Here is a 22006-nt window from a genome sequence, read left to right as displayed (position 1 = left end):
TGCTCTCAAACTCTTTCACAACCCGTCAAATCTGACAGTAGTAACAAAGACTGCACAAAAAAGTAAAGTAAGCACTATTTTGTCGATCTAATGGAAGGCATGTCGAAAGATAGAACTGCACTTAAAGTGTGATCACACAAGAGAACCTGTGTATTGACAAAGACTGTAAAAAAAGGAACGAGTTATTGAATAATTTCACAGTTAAAAAGAAAATCAAGCAACCTTGAGACTCTAAAATGGATTGCAATGCAGATGTTGTTCACTGCATTTTTTTGCCTGAATTCTTAACGATGGAACAAATTTTGGGAACATGCTCTGATGTTTAAGCACAACAGGAACCCAGCTGCCTCCTACTAAACCCAGGAAGCTGTTGATGCAGAACTGGCAAATCCAGCTTCAAGACGTGATCAGTGTCTCCAGTCTTTTAGAGCCAACTAATGCTCCTTTTATCTAATATCTCAGATTCATGCGATCACTCTATTCCAAACCCTTGGAAATGTGAAGAAAAGGACAATCATACTCTAGACACAAGTCCCCCAGTTCTAGTAACAGCCCAGCTCAGAAGATTTGTGATCCGGAACCCTCAAGCCCTCCCAATCTTGACTCTTGCCAGAATCCTGCCTCAAAAACCAATTATCCAAAAGTGAAAGCGCCTCTTGTCTCTAACAGCAGCACAGCTCAAAATGACATTGATGCACAATCCTTAAGTCCACCTGTTCTAGATCCTTGCCAGTGTGTTGAAATAATTATCCTCATTTGGAATCTTCATTTAGTACAACAAGGAAGACTACCAGATCAGCCATCAAACAAGACTCCCAGATCAGCCGTCTAAAAGAAGTCAAAGAAAAGTTGCCCAAGTTCTCATTCTCAGGTTGTTTGCTTTTTTTTTTTATTGAATAGTGTTTTGTTTTGATTTTGCAATGCAAGTTTTTGTTGCTATTTTAGGTGTAAAAAAGTGCAGATCTTGAGTGCTAATATGCAAAAACTGACCATGCAAAGCATTTTGACTGATTTAATTAATTGAATTTCTTTTATGCTCTTTTAATGCTTTTATTAATTATAGATTCTTTGCAACAACAGGGTCCTGAATGCCAAAGCAGTTCCACGGATGACTTATTGAAGATACATCACTGCTGTTACTGCAAGCAACCACACTATAGAATGATGGATCATCTTCAGTCAGTTCATCCTAATGAGCCAGAGGTGGCAAAAGCTCTTACCTTTGACAGGAACTCACAAGAAAGGGAACATCTCTTGAACCTCCTTCAAACTAAGGGAAATGTTCTACACGGCTCAAATGTTGTTCAAAGTAGTAAACAAGATTCAAAACCATTTAGGATGTTTGCTTCAGACTGCTCATTTGATGATAGTGTTTATTGCATCTATTGTTTAGGGTTATTTAGCAAGAAGTCTTTTGCTACTCATTTAGAGCAGTGCAAGGGCAAATCAGTTGACAGAGCTGAAGATAACTGCGGTGAAATTCCTCCCGATGCTGGGCCCATTCCTTCAACTCCCACACTTACTTCCCTATGGAGTCCAGAAGAGATTGATGCTGATCTAGAACCATCAGGTTTTTATTGCCTAAATACCACCTATGAATCAGAGCAGCTAAATTTGTATAATGAACAAGAAAGTTCTTCCCGTCAAGATGTCACATGCAGTGTTGGGCAACCAGATGTCTCAAGTCCAAATAAGGAGGTTAGAAATGATGGGCAGACAGAGGGTGCTAAATTACAATTCAGACGTTCTCATGAATATGAAGTCAGCTATGATTTTAAGTCGGATAATTTTTCAACTCCAAGCCCTGGTCAAGAATCAACAGACTGCAAGAATGAAGAAATAAGTATCCCAATATATGATGTTGCTCAAGAAAGGACGATGACAGAAAATGACGTTCTCAGAAATCCATGTGATGACTTCAGTCCACCTCACTGCAACCAAACTGTGTCCAATGACAGCGTGAAAACCCAAACCTATGGAACACGAAGGAAGAGGAAGAGGCGCTCACGTGTCCAAAATGAGGTAAATATCATTGTTAAATGTGGCATTCTGAACTTTGTTCTTCAGGACTCCCTATTATTAGATTCTTTACATTGAAGGATATTTTAAATCTCTTACAGTTGTTCACATATTTACATACTTTTTTGTTTTGTTTAATACTGGTACAGTCGTGGTCAAAATTGATGGCACCCCTGATAAATATGATAAAAAATGGCTGTAAAAAATAAATCTGCATTGTTTATCCTTTTGATCTTTCCTTAAAAAAAAAAAAATTTACTTCATTGAAGTAAAATAATTGAAATTGGGGGGTAAATCACATTACGAAATATGGCCATAATTGTTGGCACCCCTAGAATTTTTTATGAGAAAAATATCTCTGAAGTATATTCCCATTAATATTTACCTTTTTTAGCACACCAGGGTGACTAGGGACATGAAATTGTCCAGCTATGACTTCTTGTTTCACAGGAGTTTAAATATGAGGAAGCACAAAGGCCAAATTCCCTGAATCATCCATCACAATGAGTAAAACCAAAGAATATTGTTCTGATGTGCAGCAAAAGATTGTTGAGCTTCACAAAATAGAAAGTGGCTGTAAGAAAATATCTAAAGAATTGAAAATCCCCATTTTGACCATCAGGGCAATAATTAAGAAGTTATAATCAACTAAAGATGTTACGAATCTGCCAGGAAGAGGACGTGTGTCTATATTGTCTTAATGGACGGTGAGGAGGATGGTTTGAGTGGCCAAAGACTCTCCAAGGATCACAGATGGACAATTGCAGAGATTAGTTCAATCTTGGGGTCAGAAAGCCTAAAAATTTTTTATCAAACAACCCCTACATCACCACATGTTGTTTGGGAGGGTTTCAAGAAAAATCCTCCTCGCTCCTCCAAGAACAAACTCCAGCATATTCAGTTGTCAGACACGACTGGATCTTCAAAAGGGACCGGATTCTGTGGTCAGATAAAACGAAAAAAAGGGCTTTTTGGCAGCAAACCCAGCAGATGTGTTTGGTGCAAACAGGGTTGAAGAGTACCCCATGCCTACGGTTAAATAAACTGCTGGATCTTAAATGTTGTGGGCATATTTTTCTGCTGGAGGTCCTGGACATCTAGTTCAGATACATGGTATTATGGATTCTAGCAAATACAAACAGATAAAAAATCAAAACCTGACTGCCTCTGCTAGAAATCTTATACTGGGCCGTGGTTGGATCTTCCATCAGGACAACGGTCCAAAACAACGATCAAAATCAACACAAAAATGGATAACTGAGCACAAAATGAAGCTTCTGCCATGACCGTCCCAGTCCGCTAAACTGAACGCTATAGAAAATGAGTGGGCTGAACTGAAGAGAAGAAGCACCAACATGAACTTGTGAATCTGAAGGATCTGGAGAGATTCTGTATGGAGAAATGGTCTCTGATCTCTTGTCAGGTGTTCTCCAAACTCATCAGGCATTATAGAAGAAAACTCAGATCTGTTATCTTGGCAAAAGGAGGTTGCAAAAAGTATTTAATAACAGGGTGCCAACAATTATGGCCAGCGTGTTTTGGAGAAAAACATTTATTTTATAATGTGATTTACCCCCACTTTCAATTCTTTTACTTCAATGAAAGGTTCGATTTTTGTGAATTTTTTTAATGAAAGATCAAAAGGATAAACAATGCAGATTTATTTTTTACAGCCATTTTTTATCATATTTATCAGGGGTGCCATCAATTTTGACCACGACTGTATGTAAAAAAAAAAATTCCAGGGGCTGGTTGCACCAGCTGGACATAAAAAAGTTGGGTGCAAGTTCTGCGCTGGGCTTAGCTATGTCCAGCCTTCCTATAAATATTTACACCTGTTGCACCAACTAAAACTACGACCAGGCGCAACTACGCCCAGCGTAGACAGTGCCAGTGCTAGTTGAGATGCCATTAACGATATAGTTACAAACTTAGATTTGCTAATAATAAAGAACTGAATTTGATTGACATAACAAATGAAGCCACTGTGCCATCTAATTTCAATGAACAAACGTTAGCTAACGGGTCAGCGTTTATCCAAAGTCTCCCTGTATATTCTTACAACGCAGACGCATGTAAATGGTTATTAAACGTCCTAGGCATGTAAAATGTTATTTATAAGTTGAAAAATGTCAAACTACAGCAAATGTCAAAGTGCATATTCTGAAATCTTCTTCCTCTTGTCTGAATGTTAATGTATTGTAAATGAAATGTCTATAACAGTACTTTTGATGAACAAAGGTTAAGCTGTGGTTTTCTGTTTTTTCCTTTTAATTGTATAGTCACTGATCATGGATTATGACTTGCTGGGTGAAGGAGAGAGGCCCAGTTCAAAAATACATGTCTGCCAGCACTGTAGGGCAACTTTCTGCACCTCCTACACGCTGCGCAGACATGAATACACTCACACAGGTCAGTGTGTAAAACCCTTTTTAACACGCATATTATAATATTGCAACTCAAAGCAAGCTAGTCACAGACAAGAACCAGGGTCATTCTCATGCCTCTTTTTTTAAATTTTCATACAGGTGAGAGGCCATTCTGGTGTCATCACTGCAATATGGGATTCATCCAGAAGTATCGCCTTTTAAAGCACACATTTGCATACCATGGTGAATTTATTAGTTGTTGTTTTGATAGTTACTAAATTTTTATTTTACTTTTATCAGGGTTTCTGAAAAGAAGTCTTAATTCACCCTAACACAAGTCAAGGCCTTTAAAAAGGACTTAAATCAGAGCAGAAAGTCCTAAGGCCGGGACGCACCAAGCCGACGGTCGGTTGTCGACTAACGTCGGGCCATCGGCGAGCGTCTGTCGGGCTAGTTTTTGCGGTGTGCGCCACACATCGCCGTATAGTTACAAACTTTAATTTGCTAATAATAAAGAACTGAATTTAACAAATGAAGCCAGTTTGCACGATTCAGCTTGTTCAATCGGCATCGGGGCCATCGGTGAGAGTGGAAACGTGAATATTTTCATAACAACATGAACTGCTTAAAATAAAGAAAACTATCAACATAGCTGATATTCAAAATGGTAAGCAATTGTTGCTTTGTTTTTCGTTTCGTATATCCTTGTTTCTGTTCCTCAGTCTGAATGATGAATATAGACTACTGATTCCTGCTGATATATGACAGTTAATTTCTTACACGGAGGTGCAGAACTCACATGCTAGTTTACAGTTGGCTGTAGTCTGTGCTGTGTGTTCAAGTGCAGCTTTTTGGTCCAGATGCAGATGACGCAAGGCGACAACACCGTCGGTTTTCGTCGCTAGTTCTTTGAAGTCGGCTTGGTGTGTCCCAGGCTTTAAATTCATAAAGTTATGGCTTTAAATGTTGCATGAATTGCAAAAAAAATGAATGTCTTTCACCGTATTTTTGTCCTGTTTTCAAATACAAATTTATCTTTAAATCAAGATACATTTACTTGAGATGCAAATGTAAAATGTACAGTTAAACAAAATTAAGAACATTTATGCTTAAAACAAGAACAAATATCTGTCAATGTTTTTATTTGCACTAAAAACAAGACAAAAACACTAAGGAACAACATCACTTTTTTTGCGGTGTGATCAGAAGGTACAGTGAAAGTTATTTCTATGTTCTAGTGGTTGGGAGCAGAGTGATTGAAGCTATTACTTTTGTAAAATGAATAATACAACTCATTGGGCCTCATTTATCAATCTAACATAGAAACAAGCGCAGATCCGAGAGCAGAAATCATCTCATGACAGGGTTCATGAAACATTAGTATACCACCAATCCCATCCTACGAATGATCGGACATTGATAAATGTGGCGGCTGAAAACAATCGGAATTTAAATATCACACCTATATAAATTCACATTTTAGAAGCCTCGTCCCTAGAGTTTACAACATGGAGAAATGTAACATGGCCAAGAAGAGAGAAGTAATCTCATGAAAGAGAAATTGATCTTACACAAAAAACACCCATTAGCCTCATAATTGATGTTAAATTATTATATAACTATTTAATAAAATAAATACTTTATTAATGTTATGGATAAGCTAAATGACACACTGTCAATAGAATATTTTACTATTGGCAACACATTTTTAAATGATGAATATGTAGCTTACTGACTTCAAATGTTTTCATTCCAGTCAAAATGCTCTCATAACGGTTCTCCGCCATTACTATGCTGTACGCAAGTTCACGCTAACTCAAAAAAGATTTGATCGTAGCCCCCGTTTTGCGTGAAAATGACTGTACGCCCAGTTTTTTGTCATGCGTTCGTTTCATAAATGAGGGCCATTGTTTCTCCCTATACATTTATATTTAGAGAACATATTGACATACTGTGTTCCCTTCAAATTATTCCTTGCATATTATTTGCCTTCATAAAACCTGCAGAAACCTGGTTTTATGTAATTCATCAAAATGAGAAATTTGCATGTTTTTTGTTTTGTTTTTTTTGTCTTCAAGGGGACACGTTAACTAGCACAGACCAGCAAAAACTGAAAAGGCCAAAGAGAAGAATCCAAGGTGGAGAGACGTCGGTGAAGGATGAGGCTAGCCTGGAGGTAAAATGATTATTATTATTTTTTTCTTAAATAGCTCTTTATTCTTATTAGAGAACAGAATTAATTTTTTTTTTTTTTATTGACAGCCATCAGCAAAAAGTCCAAAGGATTTGCCAGATGCTGTTAATGATGACACTGGGGGAAAGGTTACGGCCACAAAGCAAGGTAAAGTTTCTGCTCGTCATGAAACATGCATAAAGAGCATCAAAAGTCCCAAGCATAACAGGGTTCCTCTGGGTCATTAAAAAAATACATTTAAATCTCCTGATTTTGAGGTCATTAAATGTGTGTATTTTTTTCTGCCAGACATTAAATTTTGAGATTGTCTTAAATCTGATTGAAAAATATAGCCGTTTAGGCTTATGGGCAAATCAGCATCGTTACGTTGTCTTGTTTACGTTTGTGACATTTTGCACTCCTCACCAGAGGTGCGTGTGGGAGGGTGTGTTTTGAGTTTTAACGATCTGCTGACTTTATCCAATATGTCACTCGCTTTGCAAAAAACAAACAAAAACATGCATTAGGAGTGCATGTATTATTCACTCTGTGATGTAGCCTTAGTTCTTTGGAGTTAGAATGCCTCCAAAACTCAGGGTATGTAGGGTCATTTTTGCCCCCAGTTCTTTTATTAATTCTAACTGAAAATTCCAAATGAAACCACAGCTGAACCGTTGTGGGACAGTAGATAGCAGTGCTTCATTAATGAATGAATGATTTAATGACTTAGTCATTAGGCAGAGTGTCCACCAAAGCGTGGAGAGCATGTTCACCCCTGATTCGGCTGATGACCTGAGGGAGCAGAACTACCGGAGGGAAGGCATAGAGGCACAAAAGAGGCCACCTGTGGGCCAATGCGTCCTTTTCCTTCGAAAAGAATATCAGACAGTGGGTATTCTCTTCCGATGTGAAGAGGTCCACTTCCGACTAGCCGAAAATGCAGGAGGTGTCCGTCAGGAGGTGAAGTCTCCATTCCCCTGGGGGTGGTCCGTTCCGGGATAGAATATCTGCTCCAGGTTTAATGGAGCCTGGCAAATGTAAAGCACATATTGGGCGGAGATTTTCCTGTGCCCACAGGAGGCGGCAGCGTGCCAGTCTGAGTCCGCCCTCATGACAGCCTCGGGGAAAAAACACTTTGGTGGACACACGGCCTTAAGACAGACACAGCCACTTGCTTGGTTCCTGAATGAATCAGCATTTGAATGAATTAGCTGTTGAATAAATTGACCTCTAATAAGGTTACAAAATGTGCCATTTACAAAGGTAAAAATGCCCCTGGAAAGCAATTTAAGGGGGCAAATATGGCCCCTTAATGGAAAAGTTAATTTATGTCACTGCTGTAAATGGACCACAGCACAAAGAGGATTTTAAAATCTTCAAGAGTCAGCTGTCCACGACAGGCCTAAACCAGACACACTCAGCAAAACATCATCTAATTATCGTTATTGTCAAAATTCCTGAAAATATAGATCATTTCTGTAAATATCACGGACCCTTAGAGTACAGTATTCATTTTTTATATCTTCAGGTCTTAAAAAGGTCTTTAAAAGCCTAAAATTGCAGCAACCCAAAGTATATTTTGCTCAGTCTTTGAAGTTTGTAACCTTTTTTTATTTTTTTACCTGACTGAATATGCTTTTGTTTCAGACACAGAAGCGAGAGGGTTCCACTGGGAAGAAGCAGGACACAAAGACTATGACACAGATTGCTAGAAGTTATTGTTTACATCTTAGTGTTGCTTTTTTAAAAGTTACAACATATTAGTTTTATTTGTTTTGTAAATATGTTTTACAATGTTGCCTGAATCTGAAAATGTTAAATAATTTTATGGAATGGTTAATTTCAGCCTGTTGTATTGTACAGATCATAGCATATGTTTATTAACTATCTCCAGATTGAGAATAAAAACAAAGGTTAGAGAAATCTAAGGGTGTATTGTTGTTTTTGCGTGTGTGGGGAAACACATCTCTCATACTGATGCAACTTATTTACAATACAAGCTCATAAATGTCTCATTCCAAAGTTGAGACACTAGACATAATGAATTATATTTTGAGAAATTGTTTAGTTGTTCATTATTATACACTACCGTTCAAAAGTTTGGGGTTGATAAAGAGTTTTTAATGTTGAACAAAGAAGTCTCTTATGCTTGCCGAGGCTGCATTTATTTGATCAAAAATACAGTAAAACAGTTATATTGTGTTCTCCACTTCAGTGTCACAAAGTCCTTCAGAAACCATTCTAATCATCTTGGTCCTCAAGAAACATTTATTATCAATGTTAATAAGTTTGTGGAAACAGTGATGCATTTTTTTCAGAATACATTGATGAATACAGTTTATATTTTATACATGTCTTTGCTATCACTTTTGATCAATTGTTATTAAATATTTTAATGTTTAAAAAAAAATTGCACTGACCCCAAACTTTTAAAAGGTAATGGCAGTCTATAAGCAACTAAAATCAGCAACTGCTGAATCTGATGTTTTAAAAATCGCTAGTTTCATGATACTGTTTTCTGTAAAAACCTCTGAATATTGTGATTAATCAGGTTGCTTTATTATCTTGTGTTAAATGTTATTCTTCAAAAGTTTTTATTTTTATTTTTTACTTTTATATATTTAAGCACATTCAGCAAATTGTATTTTCACTCGTTTGGCTAGATACTTTGACTTTTTGACTCAGTATCCATACTTTCACTTAAAATGCAATGTGATAAATGTTGACTTATGTCAGGTTTTGTTTGTTCTAAGACAACATTTATCCAGAAAGTGGTGCTCCCAGGTGGAAGTGGCCTCTTTCAGCAGGATGATGCACCCTCCCACACTGCATGCACACATTGTTCAGGAATGGTTTGAGGAACATGATGAAGAGTTCAATGTGTTGCCCTGGCCTCCAAATTTCCCAGACCTCAATCCAATTCTGCATCTGTGGGATGTGACTGTGCTGGACTAACAAGTTTGATCCATGGCAGCTTCACCTCGCAACCTACAGGACTTGAAAGATCTGCTGCTATGTCTTGGTGTCTGATACCACAGGACACCTTCAGGGGTCTTAAAGAGTGTCATGCCTTGGTGGGTCAATGCTGTTTTGGCAGCACGCTGAGGACCAACAGCATATTAGACAAGGTGTGCTCATAATGTTTTTGCTCATTGGTGTAAATAATATGAATGACGAGTGACGACATTATTTGATCAAAAGCTGTACTCCCTCCTCCTGTCCTGTGAAGGGTGCTAGAGACACTTCTGTTAGCACAGCAGCCAGCCTTATGTGTTGGTGGTTTGATTTTAAAGGGGGAACTTTCACGCGCTCGTTATCGGTACCTGTATTGTCTGTATTTATCATTTAAATACAGCGATCTAAATATAGTAAAATGACTAAACTTGATCGCCTGAATACTTTCATGACCGAGCGCCTGATGGCTGCTGTGAAGGAGATCCTCTTTACAGTCGGCAGGACGGTTCGGGAGTATGAGGAGGAAACGGAGCGAATCAGGAGCGAAAACGAGCGACTGAAACAAATGTTACGAGACTCAGGGTGCTTCAGTGAACTCGCACATGCTGGTATGACGCTTAAACTATTAAACTACATATAATATCATGGTGAATGTTTTTCCATTGTGTTTAAAAGAGTTTCCCTCTCTCTCTCTCTCTCTCTCTCTCTCTCTCTATCTCTAACTGGATCTAAATTGTCCATGGAGTGTATTTTTTGTTGTTGTCATTTTGTGGTCACGCATCTTTGATTCGTAGCCACAAGATTATTTTTGATTACATGGTATTAGAGGATGTGTGAATAGTGTATACACAACTGGTACTGTGTTTATATATATATATATATATATATATATATATATATATATATATATATATATATATATATAACGTGACTTATTAAAAAACTGCTATAGAGTTAAACACCCATCAAATAAAAAATGAGTTTTGCGACATGCTAGTGTAAGTTAACAACTTAAAATTTTATTAAACATTTGCATTAAAAATGGATCTTATCATCCTTCCAAAAACCCAACCAAAAATATGAATCAATCACTGTGCACTTGTGGATGCGTCCAATTAAATGCTTTCCAGAATATAAATCTCTTCTCCCTAGCCTCTGACACAGCAATAACTAGTAGCAAATTATGGTTCACTGCTGTGACACAATTTGAAATCAACATTAAACCGACACTATCTTTTTCATATCTATTTGAATAGTGAAATTATTGAAAATAATTCATCCATGCATTTTTTATTTACTTTGTACTCAAAATATTATAAATCAGTCTTCTGGTGAAATGCCAGACTTCGCTCTTCGCTCTGGTTAAACCCTCACAACTGCAAGCTCACGTTCTTCTCCGTTTTTGAGCGCAATGTCCACATCTCAAAATCCAATGAATAGAACTAAGTGCCTGCCCTACATTGTTTTCTTTTTCAATAATCCGTTACACTCAGATGCACGTCGCAATATGGAAGAAAAGATTTGTTGATACTTCTGTTTTGTGACTTTAAAGCCTATTGGCTATTAAATTAAATGGGTGAAGAGCTGCACTTTAATAAATACTATCCCAGCTACCCTTCTTAATTTGAAATAAATCAACACAGGAAAAACATCTCTGGATCTTTAAATCTAATGTTATCAAGGTGTGTTTAATAAAATATGGATAGGTTATTGGAGCTGTAGTCACATTACAGGTTCACATGGATCTTAAATGTTATCATTTTATGTTTTTTAGCTCCTGTGCAGTCTTATCAGCCCATCTCCCCTGTGCAGCCTGGATGGATCTCCAGCCAGAATGAGGAGCCAGAACCCTTTGAAGATATCCATCAGGACCGATGCCAGAGACATGGCGAACAACCTCCGCTCATAAAACCAGAAAAGCCTGAATACTCCGCCGACGCTTACCGGGAATCTGTAGCTTTGCCGTCAGAAGCCAGCAACAATGAGGGCTCACACATGTGCACTGATCACACCGAACAGAGCACAAATCCTGTTGAGGATGAGATGACAGACTGTCATTTCCCAGCTAAAATCAAAGTTGAATTCATGAACTCTAACTTGTGTTCAGACGATGTAATGGGGAGCACTGAAGATGTATATCAGAGCTGGTCGCCACGCAGTCCAGACTTGCCTTTAGGGACATCGGACCCCTACAGAGCGCAACACCCAAACCAGCCAACATACACAAGCGGTGAAGCTCCTCCCGCAGTATCCCAGCATAGCAGTTCATCTTACGATGCTAATCACGTTTCATATCACAACATACTATGCACCAACAGGGCGTACTGTAGCAGTAAATGCTGTGAAATGCAAAAGAGGACAATAGCCAAATCAAGCCCTGTGTGGAAGTATTTCTCTCTAAAAGAAGGCGATTGTAGCAAAGCAGTGTGCATTATGTGCAGGGCCGTCATATCTCGTGGTCGCAAAGAGTACACAACGTCGGCCCTTCTAAAGCACCTTCGGATGAAACATGGTAAATGTTGACATCATCACGACATTATCATTTGTTCTCTGATTTTATGTATACTTATATATATATATTTGCTGTAGTACAACATTTCTGCTCAGTCTGTTCAACTGCCTTAATGGTGCTTGCATAATAGGATAAATATAAGGAAAGCAAGACATCATCTTTGTGTTATTCCTGCAGGAAATGTGCTAATCTTTGGCAGTGCTGAGAAGAGACGAATGAAAGAGATTACGAGAAAGACTGTGTGAAAACCTCTAAACCGCTCTCAGTCAGTACGGACACTGGCTATTGTGCGTCATGGCGAACCGCTGAGTGAACCACTAGTGGTTGTGTAACATTCTGATTTTGGTGTGTTTTCAAGCTAATCGTTTCATCGAAATCAACATTGTATGGAGTGGGGTGAGATAGGGCAGTCAGATATGTATGCATAGAGTTGGTCATCCAAGCCTTTTGATTATGGTTACAGACGAAGCGTAAAATTATACAGCTTGGAATAATGTCACAAACTTTAGCCTGTAAGTAACTGGTGAATGGATGTTTCATCGTTGTTTAGAGAAAAATAAATAATGGGATGATATTTAAATGAGCTAGCAAGGGCATGATTAATATGAAAGAAAACTGTAATAAAGAGAATTTTACAGAGTATTTTACCACCCCACAGAAATGTAAGATGTTCATGTTTTGAAGTTTTGAACTGATTTCGTCTTTTATACAAATTTTTACAATAAATTAATTCTGGTTAATTTTGAGAATATTGTTTGTTGTTGTTTCAGTGTGTGCCTCCTAAAAATAACATTTGTTCAGATGAGATTACAGATCTTGGATTTATAGAAATATCAAAAACATCTCAAGCATTATTGCAACCACATTCATGTGTAATGATGTCTTAATAATGACTGTTTCTGATTATTATGATATGCCAAGTCATTATTTTACGAGAATGTTTCTCATTATGACTTACAAAATCATATTTTCACAACTGTGGAAATGGGCAAAAATACATTATTACAAAAAAAAATCTCATAATGAGAAACTTTCTCGAAATAATGACTTAGTTTTTCATAAAAACACTTTCTCATAATAATGACTTGGTTTCCCATAACAATGACTTACTGTAGCTTCTCATAATAACAAGAAACGTTCTCATAATAATGGGTCATTACACGACAACGATACAAAAAAGGTGTTGTATAAACGGCCCCGTAGTTTCTCAAAATAACGAGAAACTTTCTCAATAATGACTTAAATTCTCATAATAATGACTAATTTCGCACAATACCACAAAACCTTCTTATAATGACCTATTTTCTCATAACAACAAGAAACTTTCCCGTAATAATAATTAGTTTCTCATAATAATGACTTTGGCCTGGTTTCACAGACAGGGTTTAGATTAAGCTTTAGTTCAATTAGGGCATTTAAGTAGCTTTTATAAACGTGCCTTAAGAAAAAAAACATTACTGATGTGCATCTTGAGACAAAATAATGACACCGACTTATTTTAATATGCCAGTGCAAGTTATTTTCAGTTAAAACAGCTAAACATGCATTTCAGTCTGCCTATGCTTAAGCCTTGTCTGTGAAACAAACTGGGCATTTGTTTCCTATAATAATGAGAAATCGTCTCATAATAACGACTTTGTTTCTCATAATAACAAGAAGATTTCTCATAATAATGAGATAAAAAATCTAATCGGCCTAATTATGACCAGGTCATTATTATGAGATGTTAAGTAATAATCATGAGGAAGTTTTACATTATGAGATAAGTTATTATTATGTGAAGGTTTCTCATTATTGACTTGAAATAATATTTTAAAAAATGTGACATGGTAACTATAATATTTCACCAAAACATCACGGTCAGTCAGATACAAATAAAAAAATGGCTTTCTTGCAACACAGAAACGTTCTGAAATGTTCTTCAGCTGTTTGAAGGAAATCTCTGATTCGTTTGAAGGAATTCTCTGATCTATGAATTTATGGTTTTATGCTAGTAACATCATCAACTGTGGCAACTTTAGTGTTTTGGTGGAAATTATGGTAGGCTACCATCCAGCACCATCTTCTCACAGTGGTAGTGTGAAGGGCCCTGCCTTTTCTGTCATTACCACTCCTCTCCTTTGGTAGGCGCTGAATCAGTTTATTTCTGTGGTTAAGAGGAACAAATACGTGGTCATATGACCACAGGGAAGAGTGTTGTTTACATTCTGTCTTACTTGTACGCCGAACATAAAATAAGTGCATTTACTGCGAAACAACGTCAAGATGACGAAGCTGCAGGTCATCAACACGTTTCTGACGGAGCGCTTGATGGCGGCGCTCAATGAAATCATGGACATGATCGGCGGGACTGTCCTGCAGTATGAGAAAGAGCTGGACAGCGTGCAGAAGGACAACGAGTATCTGAGACGGAGACTGAAGGAGATTGAGAAAATCGTTGAGTCAATCGGTACATAGCCCTTTCATAATAATAATAACAATAAAAAAGTGTTCTGTCGATAACAGCCAGCGGTTTATTTACCTTACTTCCCTTACACACATTACCATGGAAACTATAGTTTCTGCCATGGTAACAGTAAAATACATCAGCCAACACTATCATTAAAAATGTAAACACAATGACAGAAAGACTCTGTACATTTTGAATGAGATATTATATAAATGCATTATGGTTTGACAGTAGTAACTAGTAATTTTGCGGAAACAATGGTTACAATGTCATTGTAAGGTTTTGCAAGGACAGTTATAAACCAATGAATGAACACATATTAAATATAAATAGTATTCATAATGTTTTATAACAATATGAATACATCAGTAACACACCTCAAATGAATCACATACATCAATTTTACACACAGTCAAAATTACCAGTTGTTTTGTATAATTATTTCAGAACAATATAAGTCCTCAAAACGATGAAATAACACACAGGAAAGTATGGTAATTATGTAGTGATTGAAAATTGAAAACAGACCAAAACAATTTTCACTTTTTTAAAATGGCCTTACCATGTTTAGCTGTTCTACGCACTTATTCACGAGGTGTTTCCTTGGATGTTTTTTTTATTAGTACCCATGTATGCTGGTTACTTGTTGACTTCACTATATGGTTCAACTTAGCTATTAAAAAATGATCACTACATGGTGAAATGATTGTAATGCTTATGCCCATACAACATTTCAAAATTCTCCTGGATAGCCACCGGTATTGTCAAAAGAGTGCCTTAAAATATTGTAGGCTACTAAATATTTTAGATACAAATATTGTACCAACTAAAATGTTAATATTTAAGATTTTGCTCATGATCATATGAAATTGGACACTCAATGCTTATGTTTTAAGATCAAGATTTATAGGTGTAAAATAATGGCACAAAACCACCCATGCCTAGAAATATTTCACTTAAAGGGCCTGTTGTGAAAATATTTGTACATGAAACCATCTGCACTTGAAGGAACACATTTTTCTGTGTATCTTAAACTGAAACATAAAAAATTTATAATCTGTGAGACATAAAAGCTTTAAAGGTCTTTAAAAAACATACATTCACTTTAGTGTGTCCAAATGTCTGACTGGAATTGTTTATAGGAACTTACATTTGTTGTAAAAAGTTTGAATCTGGAGTAGTTTTAGATGAATTAAGGCTATAATACGCTACAAAAATTAAAAAAATCTAAACTAATTTTAAATGGCTAGACCTCATACATTTTCCTACTTTTTTCATATATTTTCCTACTAGAAAATCACACACTACCAGACATTCAAGTTGGTCCGACACAACAAACTCGCACAGAAACATGGAGCTGCATGACAAATGAAAACAATATGTGTTCTAAAATCCGATCAAAATATCAAGCATGTCCGACTGAATGGAATCAGAGTCCGTGAACATCATAAACTACACGATATTCTGTGAAATCGGTCAACTCCTAGTAACCAAAATGAGTTAAGTGTCTTAGATACTATGTTTCCACCTGATCTCCTCAGACCCTTCATCTTTTACAGGTCCAGCCGCTTCAAATCCTGCACCATCATCTCCACCTCTTCATCTAAAGTGGACCTCTAGCGTTGAGACGGAAACAATGCCTACAGAGATCTATCAGGTACAAAATGAACAGCCCACCGGGACGAAAGTGGAAGAGTTCTCCAGCCATGCGCTTCTGATGACCGAATCAGACTTTGATTTACCTTGTCCCGCAATACCAAACACACTGGCTCAGACAGATCAAGACTTTGAGACATCCACTGTAAATGAATTACCTTGTGGTGTAAAAACTGAGCCTTTTGAAAGCCTCAATTCACAATCCACCCATGCTAACACATCCGTCTACAGTCCATTACCTCATTGCTCTGCTCAGTTACCAGCTTCTACTGATATTACTCACAAGTCTGATCCTAAAGTTTTCAATGCATCGAATTCCTCTCAACTACAAGCAGCTAAACGTATAACGCTAAAGGCTAAAACCTTGCAATTGTCCATCAGTACAATTAGCCCAAATGTGTCAAAGGCCACTTGTCCTGAATCAGGCATAGCTCACGTCAACTACAACACCGCTCATCAAAACACAGACTTCGGATCTGTCAGGAACGACACTATCAACAGCAACGGTCATCTCGGTATACATGTAGCTAACGCTGCGGTCAATCCCCTACGTCACGCAGCGTTCAGCAGAGAAGTCAGGCAGTGTAGGGCAAAAGGACGAGGACGAGGAAGAGGTCCTGAGACGCACGTTTGCCCACAGTGTGGAAAACTTTTCCCTCATCACTCACGCCTAAAGGTTCACATGCTCATTCACACAGGGGAGAAGCCGTACGCTTGCGCCCAGTGCGGGAAACGCTTCAACAACGACGGGACTCTGAGGAACCACAGCCGAGTGCATCTGCAGCTGCGTCTGTTTGACTGTCCGGTGTGCGCGCGTAGCTTTAAGGATGCCTACACCTGTCGAAATCACATGCGTGTTCATAATAGGTGAGGCGATGGTGCTTCTGCCTCAGCAGGACAAATTTTAAAGAACTTAAGATAATTAAAGAATCATGGGACGGTTTCCCTGTTCACAGTTTTCCTGCTCCTGATCGCTGAACATCAGAGTTGAATCAGCTGTTCTAGATTATAGAGACATCTAAAATGTGCCATGCTGGGCAGGATTGAGACACGCTGAAGAATATAAGTCACGTGATGATGTCCTCAGAAAACCTTTTGAGTACAGTGTTTGGTGATGGTGTTGAAATTCATTTTATGTTCCTGTTGTGTGCCCTGCCATCAGACCAGTAGGACGCAACAAACAAGTGCCAGTGTCGTCAACTGTTTTCTGCTTCTTTTAATATGCTAAATTAAATGGTTTGATTTATAGATTTTATTGAGTGTTTACTCTTTTGGATTTCTCTATCAGCAGGTAGAGAGGTCTCAAGAATTATTTGGGCAATTGTGTAAAACACATTATTTCAGTGAAGGCCCACCCTTCTCAAAATGTTGTTTCTACTGTACTTAAAGGGATGGTCCACCCAAAAAAGTGTTTCATCATTAACTCACCCTCATGTTGTTCCAAACCTGCTTGACTTTCTTTCTTCTGTGGAATATAATAGAAGATATTTTGAAGAATGTTGGTAACTAATCAAACAGTTTTGGTTCCCATTGACTTTGATTGTATGGACAAAAAAATAGAAGTCAATGGGAACCAAAACGGGTTTGATTACCAACATTCTTCAGAATATCATCTATTATATAACATGGGTGAGTAAATGATGACAATTTAAATTTTGGGGTGGACAATCCCTTAAATACCTGAACAAGTATATCAAGTTCTTCAGGGTCACTTGGACATTTTAGGTAGGGTTTAACTTTACTCTATGGGAAGGTGATCATTATATATGCTTAAGGCTTGTAATGTCTTGAATTTTCAGTTCAAAGTTGTTTGGGGCAAAAGAAAAAAAAGAAGAGGAATGGTCCCATTAGTTCCCACCAGGTGGCGATGTTGAGCATTTTTGGAAGAGGACACAAAACATTTCAAGTGTACAAGGAGTCTTTTCTTTTTTTTTCTTTTTTTTAACTAAAAATGTCAGTACTAATGTTGATATCTAATTTAAACACGTGGATATATGAAACTACTTTTTTAAACGACGTTTCATCTTAAAAAAAATGTCTCCATTGTCTACAACAATATCTGAATAATTTACAGAAAAGAGTGATCAAATAATTATAGTTTAAATTAAAATAATTATGTTTCAGAATTCCAGAGCTGAGTGTTCTTCTGGAATCATTAAACCAATTAGCATTTTGCATGCGTTTTCCTGTTCATGATTAACAGGTCTAGAAATCACTTTCACAGTTAGGCTGCTGCTTACACAGTTGTTCTGAGACAGTAAGGTTTAAGGAGACAGGAAATAGATTTTTTTTATAGCTGTTTTAGACTATTTTAATGCTTGTTTTGTATTATTTTAAGTCATCCTGAGGCCCACCTGTTGTTCCAAACCTGCTGACTTTCTTCTGTGCAGCACAAAATGAGTTATAGCGGAAAGTTCATAGAATGAACATGGATGGTGAATATGATTGTCAAGTAATATTTTCAAGGTAATATTTTCAAGGAAAGTTGTACATTTTGGCATCAAAAGACTTGCGCATATATGAGATATATGGGATACTTTTGTGGTGCTTGTTTGTCATTTTTAGTGCTCAACAGCCCCTGATCCCCGTCCACTTGTATGGACAAAGAGCAGCTTAGACATTCTGCTAAATATCTCCACATCAGAAAGAATGTTATAAAGGTTTACAATGACATCAGGGTGAGTAAATTATTAAAGAATGCAACTAGGTGAACTAACCCTTTATGTAAAATGTTCTGTGTTCTCTTTTAACAGTCAATATGACTTGAGGGATAATCTTAATTTATTATATAAAGTATCCATAATAATGGATTTATAAAGGAGTTTTTGGAGTTTTAAGGCTCAGTGGTTTAAAATAAGCCAAAACAACTACTTTATTTCACTCCCTCAACACCCCCTTTTTGTTCTTTTAAGGACCAGAGTTTCCAACGTCTTGGAAAAACCTGTACGGTGTGACGAAGCCTAATTTTAAAAATGTGATTTTGGGCATTTTTATAATGAATATACATTTTTCGTGTTATGGTAAGCTCTAAAACACTTTATCGGGTAGACATTTTTGAAGCCTGATTCTCCTCATCAGCTCCCTCTAAAATGTGCACTGTTGTAGTCAGTGGCCTGGGCTAGATATAGTGACATTTACCTCAGTCTGGTGTGCTGTTAAGTGGTCGTCTAATTACCATTTTCTCATTGAACACATAATCAACCAGATGCATCTTGAAGAACCACAGAATCAGTGCAGTAGTTTTTCACAGGAGGAAAAGCTAATATTATTTAGGTTTGGAATCCCATTTAGAGAATATCTCATTGCTTATTGGTGTAAAGATACCCAAATCAACAATCATTCGCCTTTGCGAATGAAATCATTTTGGTGAAGTGTGCTAATATTGAGTGGTGCACCATAATAGATGTTCTGCTTGCCGGAGCGATTACGAGTTGTAGTTATTGATATGTTTGTTTTAAGAGGATGCAGGGAAATGATGCACATCTTAAAGAGCAATGCATTTCAAATGTATTTCCAATTTGTACATAATCACTTCATATAAATGTAAACCACAAACCCTCAAGAATACAGCACTTTTTTTTGGTACAAAACAACCAGACGAAACACACATGCGTACGCATGCAGACGCACTCCAGATACCCTTAGAATACGGCACATATAAACATTTGATTCCAAAAATATATCAAGTAATTAATGTATGCGATATCAAATAGTAGCATGTCCATAAAATCCCTTTTTTTAAAGAAAAGTAACAACTGGAAATTGAAACCTGCCATATCTGAGACCTTGGAAAACACAGTTGGTGCAAAGTAAAAAATGTAAACATTGCATCATGCTACAAAATGGATGGTCTATTTGTTAGTAGTACACATAAACCTGCTCTTGATGAAATTCCATTTCGTTTCAAATATGACTGACAACATTGTGAAGACTGGCCCTTAAGGACCTTCCCATGCTGTCACGGTGATACCATATGTGTATATCATTTTGATGTGTTTACACCAGGTAGTTTACATGCACCCCCGTGTTAAAACTTTGATAAATATGCGTCTTAGCTTTGTCTGCAAGCATTATGAAAGCACTGAACATTGAAATACATTATAATCGGTTAGTCAAAAAGAGAGTTGTGCTACACAAGATTTCATAAGAGTAAAATTCACTTCAACGTTACAAAATGTGTAGAAAACACTTGCAGCAATGCAGCAATGAGCGAGAGAGAGAGAGAGAGAGAAGTGGGTGAAAGGGGCGGGGACTCGCTTTGAGTGACATCAAGTCAGAAGACGACTGGTGGCCCATCCTCCACCCTCCTTTTAAACAGCACAAAGTGTGTAATTTACGTCCAACATCTTAGTCCCTAGTTAGCTCATATAATTATCTCCATGTCCACCTCAAATCAATCAAATCCATTAACCTATCATGACTGATTTCCTTGTCCCTGGCAGGATTCTTCCTCAATCATGGCAGGTGGTCTGAGGCAGCTCATTGGCCAGAATATGCCAGCGCTCCACCCTCTGACCCTTGTTCCTCAAGCAGTCCATCCAGTGGCGAAGAGCATCTCCTTGGACGTGACAGCTCAGGCACACGCCACCTACCATTCAGGAATATAGTTTTTGTTGTGTAAGTACATGTCTTAATATCAAGGATGGATGGCTATGTTCAGAATGGTATACTAATGTACCGCTTACTGACTACTGCATAGTATACACTGTAAAAAAAAAAAATGCAACTTTAAAAAGAAGTGTTCGGGCTGCCTTAACATTTTAAGTTTAGTCAACCTGAAATGGGAAAGTGTGCTAAGTGACAGATTGGATATTTGAGTAGACCAAGCTTAAAATTGAGTAAGCATGAACACTTTCTTTTCATTTTTTTGTTTTCACAGTGTATGCCCAGAACTGCCTACTATTTAAAAATAGAATGTGAAACAACATTATACATGATGCATTTCAAACAGTTTTGTATGTTTAAATCTGCAAGTGTATGCAGTAATCATCTTAAAAATATTACTTTTTTGCATTTTTTGGGGGGATCTTATCAGTACTATGTCAGTACTCAGCTGATATTAGAGATTTGTTTGTTGTTAAATATAACTAAAGGCCTATTTTTGGATATTTCATTTTACATGCTAATATTTTTAATTTAGGTTACCTTTGCTGTCATGCTTAATCTTTCAAAATAAAAATAATTTAATATCACAATCTCAAAATGAATATTATATTTTCAAACTGTAGATTATGTGTAATTAAATTAAATGAATTTATAATAGTATAAAACTTATCTTTTTTCATTTAGTGTAAAATTCATCAGCCACAGCATGATAATAAATATCAGCTTATTAGTTTTAACATTGTTGCTTCCCTACCAATTTTTTTTTTTGTCTTGGCAGTCCTATCAAATAGTGAATTCAAGAATAGAAATTCATTTCTAGGTGTATGTCAGTGAAGATTATTATAACTTGTATCAAACCTAAAATTTAAGCATGATTAGTAACATTTATTCATTATCAACATTCAACAATAATGTCTATTACACAGCTCTCTGCAATACTGCAATGCTCAAACACGTCTGTCTAGTGCATGTTTACACAGAAAAACAATAAAAAACTGCACAGTGGGACGCAAAAATGCCTTAGTTGGTTGCAAAAAACCAAACTGTTTTTAATCATAATTGCATGCTCTTACCTATGAAATCATTAGATCTTCCCAGGTCATAGTCCCATACTGTGACCTCCAGTGTCTTATGAACCAGATCAGATAGAGGGATCTCATAGAAAAACTCCTGTAGGTGGTAAAATATGATGTGGATTATTTCAATAGTTCAATCGTTTCATTACATTATCAGAAGAATAGTTTAATAGACGATGCCTCTGTTTCTCA

General features: G+C 37.1%; 4 protein-coding genes across 4 annotated transcripts in view; 3 read left to right on the top strand and 1 right to left on the bottom strand.

The window, feature by feature from the left end:
• The first annotated feature begins 730 nt into the window (after positions 1 to 730).
• Positions 731 to 8484, top strand: LOC311085296 (uncharacterized protein). Its single transcript, XM_084117735.1, has 7 exons — positions 731 to 871; positions 1081 to 2022; positions 4302 to 4431; positions 4548 to 4631; positions 6467 to 6564; positions 6651 to 6729; positions 8209 to 8484. Exons 2-7 carry the CDS (start codon positions 1162 to 1164, stop codon positions 8271 to 8273), a joined length of 1317 nt encoding a protein of 438 aa, XP_083973861.1. The 5' UTR covers positions 731 to 871; positions 1081 to 1161; the 3' UTR covers positions 8274 to 8484.
• Positions 8485 to 9787: 1303 nt separating this feature from the next.
• LOC311067746 (uncharacterized protein) lies at positions 9788 to 12768 on the top strand. Its single transcript, XM_084089804.1, has 3 exons — positions 9788 to 10124; positions 11291 to 12028; positions 12206 to 12768. Exons 1-3 carry the CDS (start codon positions 9935 to 9937, stop codon positions 12271 to 12273), a joined length of 996 nt encoding a protein of 331 aa, XP_083945930.1. The 5' UTR covers positions 9788 to 9934; the 3' UTR covers positions 12274 to 12768.
• Positions 12769 to 14192: 1424 nt separating this feature from the next.
• LOC311089272 (uncharacterized protein) lies at positions 14193 to 17381 on the top strand. The gene is made up of 2 exons (XM_084123829.1): positions 14193 to 14477; positions 16037 to 17381. Exons 1-2 carry the CDS (start codon positions 14294 to 14296, stop codon positions 17002 to 17004), a joined length of 1152 nt encoding a protein of 383 aa, XP_083979955.1. The 5' UTR covers positions 14193 to 14293; the 3' UTR covers positions 17005 to 17381.
• Positions 17382 to 19628: 2247 nt separating this feature from the next.
• doc2a (double C2-like domains, alpha) overlaps positions 19629 to 22006 on the bottom strand; it is a 30349-nt gene continuing 27971 nt past the window's right edge. The window contains exons 10-11 of the mRNA XM_084130443.1: positions 21812 to 21908; positions 19629 to 20721 (exon numbers count right to left, since the gene is read on the bottom strand). Of these exons, the coding sequence (XP_083986569.1) occupies positions 20585 to 20721; positions 21812 to 21908 (234 nt within the window). The 3' untranslated portion in view covers positions 19629 to 20584. The remainder of the gene's footprint in view (positions 20722 to 21811; positions 21909 to 22006) is intronic.

Source organism: Abramis brama, assembly GCF_963993115.1.
Source record: "Abramis brama genome assembly, chromosome: 1".
NCBI lineage: Eukaryota > Metazoa > Chordata > Actinopteri > Cypriniformes > Leuciscidae > Abramis > Abramis brama.
This window is presented reverse-complemented; position numbering and strand designations above follow the sequence as displayed.

Bases quoted from the DNA above. Each gene is read 5' to 3' on its own strand.
- LOC311085296 (XM_084117735.1), top strand. From the start codon at position 1,162: ATGATGGATCATCTTCAGTCAGTTCATCCTAATGAGCCAGAGGTGGCA. The intron at 2,023-4,301 runs GTAAATATCATT...TTAATTGTATAG, and splicing joins GCTCACGTGTCCAAAATGAG to TCACTGATCATGGATTATGA. The intron at 4,632-6,466 runs GTGAATTTATTA...TTTGTCTTCAAG, and splicing joins GCACACATTTGCATACCATG to GGGACACGTTAACTAGCACA.
- LOC311067746 (XM_084089804.1), top strand. From the start codon at position 9,935: ATGACTAAACTTGATCGCCTGAATACTTTCATGACCGAGCGCCTGATG. The intron at 10,125-11,290 runs GTATGACGCTTA...TATGTTTTTTAG, and splicing joins CAGTGAACTCGCACATGCTG to CTCCTGTGCAGTCTTATCAG. The intron at 12,029-12,205 runs GTAAATGTTGAC...TTATTCCTGCAG, and splicing joins GCACCTTCGGATGAAACATG to GAAATGTGCTAATCTTTGGC.
- LOC311089272 (XM_084123829.1), top strand. From the start codon at position 14,294: ATGACGAAGCTGCAGGTCATCAACACGTTTCTGACGGAGCGCTTGATG. The intron at 14,478-16,036 runs GTACATAGCCCT...CATCTTTTACAG, and splicing joins GAAAATCGTTGAGTCAATCG to GTCCAGCCGCTTCAAATCCT.